Raw genomic sequence first — 17,701 nt, forward strand, 5'->3', positions numbered from 1 at the left:
ACCGTCCTGCCCGTTCTCCCTTCAACCCATTACCAATTAAAAATCTGTCTAACTCCTCCTAAAAATTTACTCACTGTCCTTGCATCCATCGTACTCGGGGATAGTGAATTCCAGATTCACAACCCTTTGGGAGAAGTAGTTTTTCCTCAAATCTGTTTAAATTTGCTACCTCTTATTCTAAAATTATGACCTCTCATTTTAGAATGCCCCACAAGAGGAAGCACTAGCGCCACGTCTACTTTATCCATAACTTTTAGCATCTTGTATATCTCAATTAGATCTCCCCTCATTCTTCTAAACTCTAGAGAGTATAGGCCTAAACTGTTCAATCTCTCTTTATACGACAAACCCTATATCTCTGGAATCAATCTAGTGAACCTCCTCTGAACTGCCTCCAATGCCACTACATCTTTCCTCAAATAAGGGGACCAAAACTGTTCACAATACTCCAGGTGCGGTCTTACCAATGCCTTGTATAGTTGCAACAGCACTACCTTGCCTTTATACTCAATTCATTTTGCTATAAATGCCAACATTCCATTTGCTTTATTACCTGCTGCATGCTCGTTTTCTGTGACTCATGCACGAGGACACCCAGATCAAGCACCCCAAAGTCTCTTTCCATTTTTTCAACCAAAACGCATGACCTCACACTTATCCACATTAAGCTCCATCTGCCACATTTTGGCCCACTCTCCTAACCTATCTATCCATTTGTAAGGTTCTTATTTCCTCATTGCAACTTACTGTCCCACCTATTTTGTGTCATCGGCAAATTTGGGGCTATAGGCCTCTCTATCCCTGTATCCAAGTTGTTAATATAGATTGTAAATAGCTGGGGCCCAAGGACTGAACCCTGTGGCACCCCACTAGTTACATCTTGCCATCCAGAAAAAGACCCATTTATCCCGAATCTAGTCTTCTATCCAAGCTAATAAGTTACCCCAAATCCCATATGATCTCACCTTGTGAATTAACCTTCTGTGCGGCACCTTATTAAACGCCTTCCGGAAGTACAGCTATACTACAACTACAGGATCCCCATTATCCACTTTGCTCAAGCAAATTAGTCAAACATGATTTGCCCTTCATAAAATCATGCTGACTCTGATGGGTAGCGCTTTGGCTTTCCAAATGTCCTGATATTATGTCCTTGATAATTGATCCGAACAAGTTTCCAACAACAGCTGTTAAACTATCTGGTCTGTAATTTCCCACATTCTGCCTCCCTCCCTTTTTGAATAAGGGCGTAACTTAAGCATTTTTTCAATCCACTGGAACCTTTTCCGTGTCCATGGAATTTTGGAACATTATAACCAATGGATCCACTATCTCTGCTGCCACTTACTTTAACACCCTAGGATGTAGGCCATCAGGCCCTGGAGACTTGTCTGACCTCAATCTCAAGAGTTTGTTGAGTACCGTTTCCCTATTGATGCTGATTGTTCCAAATCCCACCCTTTCTATCACCTCTGAATTGCCCGTTCCTATAGAAATGGTACTGGTATCCTCCACTGTGAACACTGAGGCAAAGTATTGATTTTGCATCTCTGCCATTTCTGTGTTCCCCACTTTATAAAGCATTAGTTAGGCCCCATTTAGAATACTGTGAGCAATTTTGGGCCCCACACCTCAGGAAGGACATACTGGCACTGGAGCGGGTCCAGCGGAGATTCACACGGATGATCCCAGGAATGGTAGGCCTAACATACGATGAACGTCTGAGGATCCTGGGATTATATTCATTGGAGTTTAGGAGGTTGAGGGGAGATCTAATATAAACTTACAAGATAATGAATGGCTTAGATAGGGTGGACGTAGGGAAGTTGGTTCCATTAGCAGGGGAGAGTAGGACCCGGGGGCACAGCCTTAGAATAAAAGGGAGTCACTTTAGAACAGAGATGAGGAGAAATTTCTTCAGCCAGAGAGTGGTGGGTCTGTGGAATTCATTGTCAGAGGGCGGTGGAGGCCGGGACGTTGAGTGTCTTTAAGACAGAAGTTGATAAATTCTTGATTTCTCGAGGAATTAAGGGCTATGGAGAGAGAGCGGGTAAATGGAGTTGAAATCAGCCATGATTGAATGGTGGAGTGGACTCGATGGGCCGAATGGCCTTACTTCCACTCCTATGTCTTATGGTCTTATTAACTCACCAGTTTCATCTTCCAAGAGGCCAACATTCATCTTAGCGACTCTCTTCCCTTAATAATAATAATAATCTTTATTGGCACAAGTAGGCTTCCATTAACACTGCAATGAAGTTACTGTGAAAAGCCCATAGCCGCCACATTCCGGCACCTGTTCGGGTACACAGAGGGAGAATTCAGAATGTCCAAATTACCTAACAGCACGTCTTTCAGGACTTGTGGGAGGAAATCGGAGCACCCAGAGGAAACCCACCCAGACACAGGGAGAATGTGCAGACTCCGCACAGACAGTGACCCAAGCCTGGAATCGAACCTGGGACCCTGGCGCTGTGAAGCTAACCACTGTGCTACCTTGCCGCCAGCTTTTGCTATCCTTGTTGATATTCTGTGCTATTTTTATTTCGTAATTTGCCTTTGTTTTTTATTACTTTTTTAGTATCCCTTTATGTTTGAAAGTTTCCCAATCTTCCAGTCTGCCACTGGCCTTTGCAATATGATACAACTTAGTTTTTGTCTTTACATTGTCCTTGACCTCGTTTCGCTAGGGATACTTTTACCCCTCTTCCCATCTTTCTTCCTCACTGGGATATATTTTAGTTGTGAGGAATTGAGTATCTCCTTAAACAACTGCCACTGCTCATCATCAGTCCCACCTTTTAGCCTTCCTGCCCAGTCTACGGGCCAAATATGACCTCAAGCCGATGTAATTTCCTTTGTTTAATTCCAGAACACTAGTGTGGGACTCCGCTTTCTCATCCCCAAACTGAATCTTGAATTCTACCATACTATGGTCACTACGACTCGTGGATCCTTAACTATGTGGTCATTAATTAATCCCTCATTACAGAATACCAAATCGGGAGTAGCCTCCTCCCTGGTTGGTTCTTCAACATACTGTTCCAGGAAACAATCGCTAATGCATTCAATGAACTCTGCCTCCAGGCTACCCTTGCCAATTTGATTCCTCCAGGCTATGTGCATATTAAAATCACCCATTATTATTGCTATATCTTTCTTGCAAGCCCCCAGTATTTCCTGGTTTGTACTGCACCCCACTGTAGAACTACTGTTTGGGGACCTATAGATTACTCCTACCAGTTTCAAAAATCATGGGAGAAAAAATGTTTTGCATCTATTTGGAACCTTTCACAACCTCAAGATGTCCCAAAGCATTTTACAGCCAATGAAAGTGTTATCACTGCTGTAATGTACTCAATAAGTCGTGAAATCACTATGTTTATAGATTCATGTATATTGTTTATTTTGTTGTTGCTGCAAAACTAAAAAATACCTCAATAAACTGTTTATTTAAAAAAATAAGTCGTGAAACTATTTGAATTTTTCTTATTTCTAGCCCACACCAAAGAGCATAGTGCCACCATTCTCTGTAAGAATGCAAAGACGATGTTATGTGTTAGTCTATCAAATATGGAAAGTCAAAACAGTGGAAACGAAAGTCCAGACATCGATGAAACAAGAAACTGCAAAAGTACACCCTCATATGAACATCTGCTGCTGTATATTGTACGGCTCAATTCTTAATGTATATACAAAGTATTTTATATATGGTATATTGTGAAACAATATGCAACTACAAGTTACACAAGATAATGACCCAGATATTTACAGGAAGGCAAGAAGGAAGCATGGGGCAGGTTTGGGTGCCATTTTGCATTACGGGAACCTGCAAGAGTGAGTTTGCCGCAAAGTCCTGCCAAATTCACACTAATTTTGTCCCTGTTTCCCAAACACAGCCAGCCAGATTGCAGCCAACAACCTGTCAAAATGGTAAGTGTTCGGCAACAAGCTACAGCCAGGGAATGGAGAGAAGGACTGGTGGTTGGAGCAAGTTCGGAAGGGCCAGGGTGAGATTCAAAATATCAGGGGGAAATCGGAACAGTCAAGGTAATTGAAAGAGGCAGGGTGAGATCAGAGGATCGAGAGTAGATTGAAGATCATCGCTGGGGAGTGCATAGAAAGGAATGAGAGAGCAACAATGCAAGGTCTGTGGGAGATCACGTGTAGCCAGTCATTCAGCAAGAGCACAATCAACTTTAAAGAAGCCAACATTTAAAATCCCAATAAGATAATGTATACTTTTCAGATAAAAGCAAATTACTGCGGATGCTAGAATCTGAAACCAAAGAGAAAATGCTGGAAAATCTCAGCAGGTCTGGCAATATCTGTAGGGAGAGAAAAGAGCTAAAGTTTCGAGTCCAGGTGACCCTTTGTCAAAGCTGCTTTGGCCAAACTCTGGCTCCCAACATGCCACAGGACTTTGAAAATCTGAGACACAATGAGTGACTTTTTCAATATATTGGTCAAGAAATAGCTAACAAAGCTATCAGGCCACACAATGGGTATGGGCCTAGCTAGTTAAATAATTTGCATTGACCATAAAACGCCTGTGATGAAAATTATAGAACTGTAAATAGCTCCTGGCTAACAAGCTTTATGGAACCATTGCGAATGTGGCCCCAATTCCTTGGAAAAGTTAATTCCAGAGACCTTCTGGATTAGAGCAAAATCTACTTTACATGGTAACCAAGATCTTCCCCATCACAACCACCTTTGCAGTTAATGGTCTATTCATAATCCAGGATATGAAATTGCTACAATATGTAAAGAGACACAGGTTTGTGGGGGGTTTTGTGGCAATCATTGTCACGGGTGTGATTTTTTTGGTAGTTCAAAGAAACAATTGGCTGGATTCTCCAAAAATGTTACACCGGCGTTTCACGCCACTTTCCTTAATATGCTTTACAGCTATTCACCAACCTTGAAGGGGCTGGCAGGGCCCCGATGCTTCTCGCAGCTTCAGCTGTGGATACAGGACCCCGCACTTCCGGTTGCAAGTCTGCGCATGCGCACGGCGGCGGCCTACAGCGGCCGCACCGAAAGCGATGGCGGTCTCAGCCGGCGGACCTGGACCAACAAAGAAAGTCCCAATGATCTGCCCTGCGCCGCTCGATCCAACCCGCCCGATCGCTGCCCATAAGGCCCCCCTGGTACTTGATCCCCCCACCAGGGCAGCCGCGGACTGAGTGTGCAGCCGCCGCGCGAGAGTCCCGACCGGCCAGGCGTGGTTAGAACCATGCTATTGGGAATTCGGCCTGTCAGGACAGGAGCATCGGCCACCCAGCTGCGCTGCCTAAATTGCACACGAGCGATTCTCCGGGGACCGGAGAATCGTGGGAGCAGCGCCGGGCCCGATCTTGTCGTAAAAGTGGATTCTCCACCCCGCGCCAAACGCGATTTTGGCGCGCGGCTGCGGAGAATCCAGCCCAATGTGTTTAACAGTAAGAGTAGTGCAGTAGCAGTAACAGCAGAAACAGATAACAGTAAAAGCAGCAGCACAGCAATGCCAGCACTGCACAGTATAAAGCTTCTCAGAAAGTAAGTTTAATAAGGGTATTGGAGAAATTAACAAGGGACAACCAAGCTAAAGGAACAGCAGGAACCGGAGCAACAGCATTTCAAGGGTGATCAGCACGAGTGCAACTGAGAAGTTACAAGAACATTGTAAGTATGATACTTAAAAGGGGACAGGGTACTGACGGTTTTAACTTTATCGCTGTTACAATAATCTACTAAAACAAGATATGAGCATTGACCAGTTTCTCCACCTTGGACGGGTTCAGAAAAGACCCATAAGAGTTACATGTGGGTTCACCTATCTACACATAGGTGGGGGTTTGGAAGTCAGTCGGTCCATTACACTTTAGGGATCAGGGGTAAGCAATCCTTCTCCTCCTAGCCCACAGATAGTGCTATAAAAGCACATAACTGCTAGATACTGTAGCAGTTCTCACCTCCATCTACCTGCTGTGATGTGGGCAATCTATTGGTCTTGTGCTGATAGCGAGCTCCCCATTAAGCATTTCTTTGGGAATACAACCATTCAACATACATGATCCAGCCAGAGTTGCCGCTGACTCAAGAGGGCCAACCTGCTGGGGGTCCCTGCACGCTGGTGCACTTTCATATTCGGCATTCCAAGATTAATAACAATTTAATATCCACTTTGATTAATGCATCCAAAAAGACCCTCAATTACCTCTGTCACAGCATCCAGTTGGTTCTTACATGATTTCTTGCCTCTACTACTCAGTCATTTTCATAGTTCAGATGGGGTTTAGTTTCATAGATTTTCTCTTGCAGGCTTCAGTATCCATCTGTCCCTTTTGTGCTCCAGTGGCCATAATACTATTCAAGGTATGGTCTGACCAGAGTACTATACAATTAGATCATAGCACCCCCTGACCTATATTCATTCTTCTGTTTGGATTATAATATTTCATTAGTTTTGAATGCTGCTTTGCATTGGTTTGATAGACCAAGCATTGGATTTATTAAGATTTCCAGGCCTTTTACTTCTTCTTTAGCTTTGTCATTGTATGTGTATTGATAAATTTATTTCTACATGCAACATTTTACACAGAGCTCCTTTTAATTTTATTTGCCAGCCGACTCAATGTAATTTCTGAGTTTCCTCCTTATGTGCCTTAATTTAATATCATCTGCAAATTTGCATAGTTTCTGAAATCCCCATACCAATACTCCTGCCCACACCCATTCTGACAATTCCTCCAATAATTACGTTGGTGTTCCTACCCAATTTCTTTCACTAGAGGTTGCAAGGTATTCCAAAGACCCCCAATTTTATGTAGTATTGTAATATGGATGCTACCATTCTACAATTTATTACAGGACTACTTTTTCACCATCCAGGTTAGGCTTCAATGTTTATTTCTTCAACGCAGCTTACCTTCCAGGAAGTAGCTTTGCTATTTCTGCCCATCTATTTCCAAGTCTTTTATGTGCTTGATATATAATTCGGTCTTCTTCTTCAGTCCAAGAAGTTTTTTTCACTTCAGGATTCAGATGATTGTGCCACCTCTCCCGGCATTGTTTTCCTATTCTTCCTTTTAAGTGTTTTGCGATAACAGACCAGCGTTTTGGGCCATATTTCTGAACAAGTTCTATTACCTATAACAAAATGTTTGTTTTAAAAATACCATATGCAAATTATATAAACTGTAACATTATTCTGAATTAATAAATTTATCTTAATAGTGAAGAAGTTCAGAATTTCTAAGTAAACAAAAACATTGTTCATTCTTTAATCATTTTTGTCTTAAAATACTTTATTATTATTCACCAAAGGAAAGCAGATCTTGCACGTCTAAAATTAAAATGTATGTAATATGTTTTTATTTGAATGAAGCACAGACAGAGAAATAAGAACTATTGGATATGGTACCAACAACACGGAGTATGAAAAAAAAAAATTGATCTAGACCATAATTGTTATAATGTTCTATTAATTGGTAGTCCTCCTTGCAATTGTTCTGAATTGTACCTAATACATTAGAAACTTGGGAACAGTGGAAGAGGTAATTTAGCACCTCAGACGGTTTTGAAAAATTCTCTGGACAATTATGGCATTCCAAGCCTATTAAACTGTTTATTATGTCATATATTACTTGCATCATAATATCAAGCAGAATTAAAAACACAAGAAATAGGAGCAGGAATAGGCCACAAGCCATATGAGACTGCTCTGCCATTCAGTAAGATCATGGCTGATCTTCAGTCGCAACTCAATTTCCCCATCCAATCGTCATGTCCCACATATCTCTTAGTATCCAAACATCTATTGATCTCAGCCTTGAATACTCTCAATGAATGAGCCAACACAGCCCTCTGGGGTAGACAATTCCAATGATTCAAAACCCTCAGTGATGACACTTCTCCTTATTTCAGTCCTAAATGGCTCACCCTTTATCCTGAGACTATGCACCTTAGGTCTAATCTCTTTAATTAGGGGAAACAACCTATTAGCATCTACCCCATCAAACTTTCTCATTCTTCTAAACTCCAGAGTGTATAGGCCCATTCTGCTCAATCTCTCCGCATGGGACAACCTTCTCATCCCAGGAATCAATCTAGTGAACCTTTGTTCCCTCCAAGGCAAATATATCCTTCCTTAGGTAAGGATGCCAAAACTGTAAATGACACTCCAGGTGTGGGTTTCACAAAAATCGATAACATTTCACCAAGACTTCCTTACTTTTGTACTCCAATCCCTTGCGGTAAAGGCCAATATACTATTAAATGAATTGCATGTTTTATCTTTTGGTAAGAAAGGTACTTCTCTGGTTCTTATTCCGTTCACAAACTATTTCCAAATTATTTTTCTCCTTTTTTAGATTCTGATTGTATTACATCTAGGTTGAATAAGCAATCAGATTCCCTACTAATAAGGTGCACGCAAGTATGGGCTGGAGCGGGGGGGGGGGGTGTTTAGAAAGTATGGGCTGGAGAGGGGGGGGGAAGTGTTTAGATACATGCAGGTTCGGGATTTTGCCAGAAAGGAGATACAGAGCTTCCCGAAGGAACCAGCCACCACATTGCTGGAGGAGCTGCTGACGACAGGGGGACTGGAGAAGGGGGTAGTGTCAGCGGTTTACAAAGCTATTTTGGAAGCGGATAAGGCATCACTGGAAGGGATCAAAGCAAAGTGGGAGGAAGAGTTGGGAGAGGTTATAGAGGAGGGGTTCTGGTGTGAGGTGGTCCGGAGAGCCGTTGGAATTCTTGACTCTTGAGAAGGTTAAGTTTGAACTGAGGGGAAGGATGGAGGGGGTTCTACAATTCATGGGCATTATTCATTATGCACTTTCAAGAACTGGATAATATCGAACATTAGTTTGGGGGGGGGGGGATGGGTGGGAGGGGGGCTGTGTGTATTAAGGGTGACTATGGGTGATCCCTGATTCCTTTTTGTCATTTATTTATGTAAACATGCGGGCTAATGTTTGGGGTTTGGTGGGAGGATGGGATCGTTGTTATTGTTATGGGGATTGACATTTGTTGCTGATTATTGTTTATTGTTGGTGGGTGTAAATTTGGGAGAAAATGTGAAAAAGGAGAATAAAAATATTTTTTTTTTTTTAAAAAGGTGCACGCACTTCTGGAAGGTATCCAGAAGATGATACTCCTCACTGCAGTTTCCCCTCCCTCCTCTATATGCATGGCCCGACAATATTTGACATTTCTCTTGGGCAGGTGGTGAGTTTCTGATCTCGGTTGGGTTCTTTGCATCAAAAGCCAGGTCAAAAAAACAGCACACTCTAACTACTCAACTGTTTAATAAATAACATACCCTTTGATCCTCTTCTTTTGTCCAAGGGCCTTTAATAAGTTCGGGATTTAGAACTTTTTGCCATCGGTGTTGGCACTGCACATCGGTCCGATTCTAGATTTGTAAAGGAATACAGGAACTAATTCTAATGTTATAAAGAGTTTTCAAGAGAATGTACAACACTTTGTGGCTTTAATTCAATGCAATACTCAGCAGACAAGTTTCATTTCTGCATTTCACTTTTCAAGCAAATGTGTAAGATGATAAGGGAAATAATTTATCGAATGCAACAATTGCATATATCAATAAGCATTTAATATATCAATGTGCGATAGTGAGTAAATTATTCAATTAAACAAATTTAAACTAAAGTATTTTGTCTTTTGGTATGGCATATTTTTCAGTTCTTGACATCATCAAACTACAAATAATCTTAATGGACAGCTGCAGCAAGTCAGGTGTCAGATAATTTACCAGGTGTTCAGCAGTAAGACTGTTCAATTCTGATTACTGAAAGTGAAATTAAATGATCCATAAATTAAACAACCAAGTTCAGGGTTATCAAATAAGTGTGACATGTCTTACAGTTTGAGTGACCCAAAACTTGTATAATACTCAACATTCAAATTTCTGGAAGAGTATTGTAACAGCATTACAGTAATAAAACATATTCAACCAGGTATTGTAAAGTAAATCCTTTCATCAGGCCTCATTTCAAACTTGGTCATTGAGTCATGGTGAGATGATGTTAAACAATTGATTTATTATTTCTAAAATATTACTATACTTTGTACATGGCTTTATCCATATATGCATTTATACATTTAGTTTTACTAGTTTTCAAAAACAAGGATAACAATGAATTTTCAGAAAATCGGTTATATATTTACTTTAATGAGAATAGCATCTTGAAGTATACATAAATACCACATAAAATAGCACTTACTGGAAGGAAATTAGCAATCACTTTCCAGTCTTCTGTTCCATGTTGTTCAACTAATTTCTTCAGCTTTTCATCCTTTTAAAAAAAATGTTTTTTGTTTTTATTGTCTCTCTGGATACAATTATGCTAAATCAAAGGAACGTGGTATAATTTGAATATGTCAAACCATTTTTAGCTTAATTTGATTACACTTTCAGTTTAAAAAGAACTTGTTCAGTTAATCTTGACATACCTCTTCACGTGTCCACCTGGTTTTACTTAATTGACGTTTACAAGACTTTGGTTGTGGACCATCATAATCATGATCAAACATTTCAATTTCTTCTTCTTCTTCATCACTACTGTATAAACTACCAACGAAATAATTTTTAAAATTAGGCATACATTCTCTTCGAAGACAATTGCAGAGTTCAACAAAGAAGGAAAACAATTACTGAATTTTAAAATACAGAATCTGGAAATATCAGACATTTAGGTTCAGTAGAGCATTTACAAACATATTCCAAACAAAGTTTTGGGTGCTGCCTGGAAAAATAGGAGTTTAATGCCACAAAATAGTTAATAGTAGAATCCAATTACTTCACAGTTAAATATATATTTATTCTAATACATTTAATTCTATTTTAATAGCCAGATCATTTAAAACATATTCAATAGAAAAATAATTGTATTGATGAGTGAAGAATTGCTTCGAATTAACATTTGTAAAAGACACTTAATGGATCAGTGAAAACTTTCAGATACCATCAGCGAAATTCTCCAGAAACGGCGCGATGTCCGCCGACTGGCGCCCAAAACGGCGCAAATCAGTCGGGCATTGCACCGCCCCAAAGGTGCGGAATGCTCCGCATCTTTGGGTGCTGAGCCCCAACCTTAAGGGGCTAGGTCGGCGCCGGACAAATTTCCGCCCCGCCAGCTGGCGGAAAAGGCCTTTGGTGCCCCGCCAGCTGGCGCGGAAATGACATCTCCGGGCGGCGCATGCGCGGGAGCGTTAGCGGCCGCTGACGGCATTCACGCGCATGCGCCCTGGAGGGGGTCTCTTCCGCCTCCGCCATGGTGGAGGCCGTGGCGAAGGCAGAAGGGAAAGAGTGCCCCCACGGCACAGGCCCACCCGCGGATCGGTGGGCCCCGATCGCGGGTCAGGCCACCGTGGGGGCACCCCCCGGGGCCAGATCGCCCCGCGCCCCCCCCAGGACCCCGGAGCCCGCCCGCGCCGCCTTGTCCTGCCGGTAAGGTAGGTGGTTTAATCCATGCCAACGGGACAGGTATTTTAGCGGCGGGACTTCGGCCCATCCGGACCGGAGAATCGCGGGGGGTGGCCCGCCAACCGGCGCGGCGCGATTCCCGCCCCCGCCGAATATCCGGTGCCGGAGAATTCGGCAACCGGCGGGGGCGGGATTCACGCCAGCCCCCGGCAATTCTCCGACCCGGTGGGGCATCGGAGAATCTCGCCCCAGATATGCATTTCCACACACAAGAAGCTATTAGCATATTTTACAATTGCATCTAATATGTTGACCATATAGTTCTAGTTTTATTACAGATTAGTAAATTTTTGTCCACTTAAAATTTCAGCCCGAAAGAAGTAAAAGATTTGTGACAATTTTTATTCTTGCATTTGTAAGACATACATAAATTAATTTATTACACTTATGGTCTATATATACTTAGAATAAAAAAGAACTTAGTATATTTCCCCAATGGTTTATCTAATGCACAGCTGAGTCATACAGACAAAGAAGTCAGCATTCTGATACTCAGTATGAATTAGCTGACCCGGGCTGAGGTAGTGAAAGGAGCATTAAAATTGACCTCATAACCCAGTTATGTGGAGAGGAGAATATTTAAATTGGATTAAATTCCCATTCTTTACTTTTAATAACTTCCGTAAGTGTGTGCATGTATGGATGACAGATGAGGACACATTCTGGCTCACTGTAAAGGCTTTTATGAAAAATGGCCATTTGGGAAAAATAGGGCAACCGTATCCGATCCTAGGATAGATACCAGGAAGTTTCCACTTGTGGGAGAGACTGGTAGAGAACATAGTTTAAGAGACCTTCCTTTTCAGATAGAAATTAGGAGGGTTTTTTTCTGAGGGTCGATAGCATGTGGAATTCTTTTCCCCAGAAAGCAATGGATGATCATTGAGTTTATTCAGGCAGAGTTAGACAGATTTTTAATAGACAATGGTTATGGGAGGTAGATGGGAAAGTCGAATTAAGGCCACAATTAGATCAGACATGATCTTAATGAATGACAAAGCAGGCTTGAAGGTCTGAATGGCCTATTCCTGTTCCTATGGATTCAATATTAAAAGGTAAGATTAGTTTTGGGTATCCCTTCAAAATGAGATATAACATAGACCTCTCGTTTGTGCACTCTCAGCACCAAGTTTCAGATCAGCAATAGATGAGAGCAGTGGATAAGTATTCTGCATGCCACTGGAAGCCAAAAGGGGGAAAATAGCTCAAGTTTTTATTCCTGAAAAGTGAAATAAAAGCTTTAAATATATTATTTTGTTTCAATTCTTTGTCAAAGTTAACTTGTCTAACCACAATGTAACTGGATATTTGAAGAGTCCAGCATCAATAACCTTAGCTGATTAAGCATGAATTCTTATTAACGGACAAAGCACGATTTCAGTCAGTCATTCCAATCTCTTCAAAAATATATAATTGCACTTTAAAACGGGTACCACAAAGGGGCTAGTTCAATTACTTTTCACTCTATTTTCCATTGCTTCAACTACAATTGGACTAAACTTCTTAATCAGTATCAAGTTCAGCCTACAGGAGGCACTGTTCCAGCAGGCTGATTTTTAAAAGTTCATTTTTCTCACCTAACATATCACTCCATCTAGTGGTATGGACAAGAACTATCAAAACTGCCCCACTGGAAACACTGGGTCTGGATGCCAGGTCTGGAATGTCAATCCATTATTTTTGGCGTTGTGAATCAAATAATTAACTCATAATACCAAAGTTCACAACCCTAGCCATTGATTTTCCTTAACCCTTGATAGAACAGATGTTTATCTGCAATTTTTAAGTTGGGAGCACACCTTATTGCTGCATGAGTACTTTCTTTGCTCTAGAAAGTTATTTGGACAATATGAACTCAGCATGGGTCCACAGCAAAAAAAAAAGCAACGGTGATAGGAACTGAAATATGCAATTAATTTTCCTACTACTCTCTCACCTGGGCTCAAAATCATTCTAAATTAATGGAAGGAATTTATCTTCCTGCTGACTGTGCTAAGGCACTCTCCATCCCGATTTTAGCAATATGTTTTCACAGCACAAAACTGTCTATCATTGAGAAATAATTGACATTTTCACTCAAGAGGGAAGCAGAGGAATTCACATTGTTGCAGTAGGCATGCACTTCTGAAGTTAGCATATCGCTGACTAAGGAGTGCTTGAGAGGTGACAATATTCATTTGGACACAGTAAAACAATTTGAATGAAATGAAAATCGCTTATTGTCACAAGTAGGCTTCAAATGAAGTTACTGTGAAAAGCCCCTAGTCACCACATTCCGGCGCCTGTTCGGGGAGGCTGGTACGGGAATTGAACCGTGCTGCTGGCCTGTCTTGGTCTGCTTTAAAAGCCAGTTCTTTAGCCCTTTGCTAAACCAGCCCCACTTATAAACTTCATAAAGTTTATAATTTATAAATTTATAAACTTCAATAAGATTACACTAATTTTCTGAGTATATTATCCATACGGCTCAACTTTATAGGCAAATGAAACCTACGTATTTAAAATTCAAGTGCACTTATAGGTTAAATATAAACTGAAAATTATTTTATTCAACTCTTGCATTCTGCTAAGTATCACTGATGGTAAAAAAAAACCGTTGTGAAAATAGAATAAAAGGCATATTTTTTACAAAACCAATACAATGTTGAGTTCATAGTATCGTGATTATAATGTCCCTGCATCCAACTATGAGATTTTAGGTAGTTTTGTTCGTGAACTATAAATGCGAGCAAATTAAACTACCAACTCGGCAGTTAATGAGTTAAAGTATGTCAACTGGGGACCTCTTGTCTAACTAGTCAAATTAGCAATCTGTAGTTTCGTGCATGGACTAAAAAAAGGATGCTTGCCACACTAAATTAAAAATAAACATAAATTTACCGTAATACTATAATTCTGTGGGTGTTTTGGTAGCCCTGAAATTTTGAAAGAATCCTATTGGAAACTGGTTTCTTTTGATAGACTAGGTCGACCCGTATGGAATTTCCACACGATCAGCGTACAAAGGACCTGCGTGGCTTCTGCGAGCGTACTGCACACTCGGGCAAGTGTCACTGTTCCCCATTTCATTCACATTTTAATGACGAAAATGCATCAGATATATTCAGTTTTCTTAGACCACAAATATCAGTCACGCACGAATAGCCAAATACGAGAAAAAGCTCTTAGCAATTTCTGCCACTGCTACGTATAACTTTGACAACTAAGGTCACAACCTTCGCCAAGTTCAGTTCATCATGACACATCCAGGAACCACCTTACTATGTTGAAAAATTAGGATCAGAAAGATCTTGTGTTAAATAGTTTTATACAGCTTGCAACAATTTAAAATCCACGTGTCATTTCACCAGCCCATGTACTAGCACTAAATATGCGATCTAGTTCATTGATCAATACTGGATACTTATTTTCTTTTCATGCATGAAAGCATTCGGCCACGTCAATAACATACTGAACTAGAACTTGTATCACTCGTGCGGAGTTCAGTGGGTGCTGAACATAGCAACTGAGAATCTATAATGCTAACACATAAACACGAACCGTCAACTATTTCCTATATGAATATGATGGAGGACCAGAAATATTATTGTCGCAGCTTGACTTACGTGAATATTTTGGGAGACATACAACGTAAAGTCTGACTCTTCAGCCTGTACAGCGATTCGTACAAGATACTGCAATGTCCTTCTCAATTTAAGACTGTTATTGCCACTCAGAACTTGCGCATATGAATGAAAATTCTGCACATTTTAAATCTGCTCGGTCTACAGCATGCCCACATAATTTAGAATACAAAATTGAGCCACCGATATTTAATCACCATATTAACAGCTTTTAAATTACGATTGAAAAGTTTATTGCAGAAACTCAGCTGGGCAGACATAAAAGGATCCTATCCATTCATAATTTAGCTGTGTGAAGTATGAGAACAGGACGTAGTTTCTCGCTCACTGCTTAACAAGTCTTCTCTAACTATTATAAAGATCACAAAATTAAAGTGAAAGTTCTTCCTCTCTGCAATAATCATTTTTGTTCATTAGGCAGCAGCCAAAACATATATATCAGTTACCTATTCCGTGGCCGCCGAGCCATGAGTCTCTGAGTGCGGAAGAAGTGTCGCTGCAAGTGATCACCCAAACTCACACGAGGAGGAAGCAAATTGAGATTAAAGTGTACGGTCTGTAAACACAGATTCCTACAAACAAAGCCCTGGACCCTCCCCTCCCGCCAAATCTCGCGCCCAAAGCAGTCAGTGCAGTACGCAGGCGCACTGCTGACCTTGGCGGTCCTCCGTAAAACCCGCCTTTTTCCTGCAATCCCCGCTCAGTCTGGTACCGCCCCCATGAATTTTAGAAAGTAAACAAGTTAAGATAATGTGCTTTTGTCCTTCATCTGTCAGCTTTTTCACAGCATCCAGTCGCGGAGTTCCCTGTTAATCTACACAATTACCATATTGCTTCTAAAAGACTTACTTTCTCCCGCAGATAGAAAGTCAGACGCAAGCAGAGATGATGTACAACCCAATAAATATAATAGTTTGATTATTAGTGAAATGGTGCTTGAGGAACACATTTGAAAATGTGTGGAGGAGGCTATGCCCATGTTACCGTTTTTCGGAACTGAATAGAAAATGGTTTGTTAGAAAATATGATTTTATGAACATTTATACCAACAAGAAAGACAAGCTACACATTTAAAAGTGATTATATGACACTTTTTTGGACTGAACGAAAAGTACATATTCCATAGATGGCGCAACCTGCAGTTTTGCAATGAAACCTATATATGGAGTAACGAGGGTCCTTTGTTCGTAAACGTATTCGTATTCAAAACAAAATAATGCAACTGTGAATGTTTCCTCTATTATCTTCCGATATCCAAGCTTAATTATAAAAACGTTTGCTATGTTTTTGTGATAAATACAAATTATATTCAAAACCATGGATTAAAATTCTAGGTTGTTTCGCTATATTTACAAATTAATATCTTCATTTATGTTATAGATCCTATAAAGCAACAAAAACTTCCTACATTTATTGTCCGCATCAATAGGTTCACAAGTTTAGTGAAAGCAGTCATTTGGGATCACTGATAGACTTCCTCTTTCCTGCACACTCCTGGCACGTGTGCAATACAACGGGACAATAAACCTATGAAGCACTTGGAGTCGCATGAGCACAAGATGTTGGGGTCATGTTTCTCATGTACCGACTCAGAATGCAGAAACTTCAGATCAAAGCAAACTCCAAATCAAAATGACAAATCCCAAATGTTTTGCCCATATACTTAACCCCATCTGATTAATGCTGTACTATTATTTAACATTTAAATAAACAAAATATTGCAAAGTTTGTAATTTGCTATGTGTTTCCCACTTAATTCGGTTAGCCTTGCATTTAATTGCCACTAATCTATAATACGTGTTAACTTGTCATTTAGGTCCATTGATATAATTTATTTCTGCAAAATTCCTCCCAGAAACTCCCTATTACAAAGTATTTTCTCCGGATTTATAGTAATGGTTTCTTTTTCGCGTTCACATTTTTGTTACTGCAAAATGTTGCTATCTCAATATGGATCCACGTTGAGACTGGGAAAACTTGGAATATCGTCAGTGTTCGGTTTCTATCCCAAATTTTATGGCAACGTGCTACACTTGTTTTATTTTGCTTAGATCCTCTTTTTGTTACTTTTTTAAACAATTATGTCAGGAGAAAAATGCACACCAGGTTGTTGCTTGGACTCTGAACCTTCAACCAACTTTAACATTTTTAATATTTGACTGGGCTGCACTGTCCTGCCTGCACCCTTTTTTGTTGTTTGGTCGTGCCAATTCTTTTTTTAACTTTTATTGCTATATTTCTTGCCTTCAGTTTGTCATCTTTCTTCCTCTTTTTGTAGATTAGTTTCCTCATTTCCGTTATCGTCACTTTCCCCTTGTGTTTCTCTTCCCCCCCCCCCCCCCACTCCACCCCTTTGTTTAGTGGTAATATGTCCCCCCTCGATTTTTTCCTCCACCTTCCCTTTACCTGTGCAAAATAACCCAGTCAGTTTGCAGTTCCATCAGTTGATGCTCCTTTTCTGGAAGCCACCCTGTTTAGATTTCCCAAGCTCTGATGCAGGAAAGGGGGCTTTTAAAAAATACTTTATATATATTCAGCATTTATATTTAAAAAATAAGTCAAATCAAAGATTATCATAGAA

The 17,701-nt window shown here is 40.5% G+C and overlaps 1 protein-coding gene across 5 annotated transcripts in view; it reads right to left on the reverse strand.

The window, feature by feature from the left end:
* Positions 1 to 15,728, reverse strand: part of myb (v-myb avian myeloblastosis viral oncogene homolog) — a 48,447-nt gene extending 32,719 nt beyond the window's left edge. For all 5 annotated transcript variants that reach the window (XM_072499711.1, XM_072499709.1, XM_072499710.1 and 2 more), the window contains exons 1-5: positions 15,567 to 15,728; positions 10,465 to 10,582; positions 10,236 to 10,307; positions 9,311 to 9,403; positions 6,914 to 7,134 (exon numbers count right to left, since the gene is read on the reverse strand). In XM_072499711.1, coding sequence (XP_072355812.1) covers positions 6,914 to 7,134; positions 9,311 to 9,403; positions 10,236 to 10,307; positions 10,465 to 10,582; positions 15,567 to 15,589 — 527 coding nt within the window. In that variant the 5' untranslated portion in view covers positions 15,590 to 15,728. The remainder of the gene's footprint in view (positions 1 to 6,913; positions 7,135 to 9,310; positions 9,404 to 10,235; positions 10,308 to 10,464; positions 10,583 to 15,566) is intronic.
* Positions 15,729 to 17,701: the final 1,973 nt, after the last annotated feature.

Source organism: Scyliorhinus torazame, chromosome 4, assembly GCF_047496885.1.
Source record: "Scyliorhinus torazame isolate Kashiwa2021f chromosome 4, sScyTor2.1, whole genome shotgun sequence".
In the NCBI taxonomy this organism is placed as follows: Eukaryota; Metazoa; Chordata; class Chondrichthyes; order Carcharhiniformes; family Scyliorhinidae; genus Scyliorhinus; species Scyliorhinus torazame.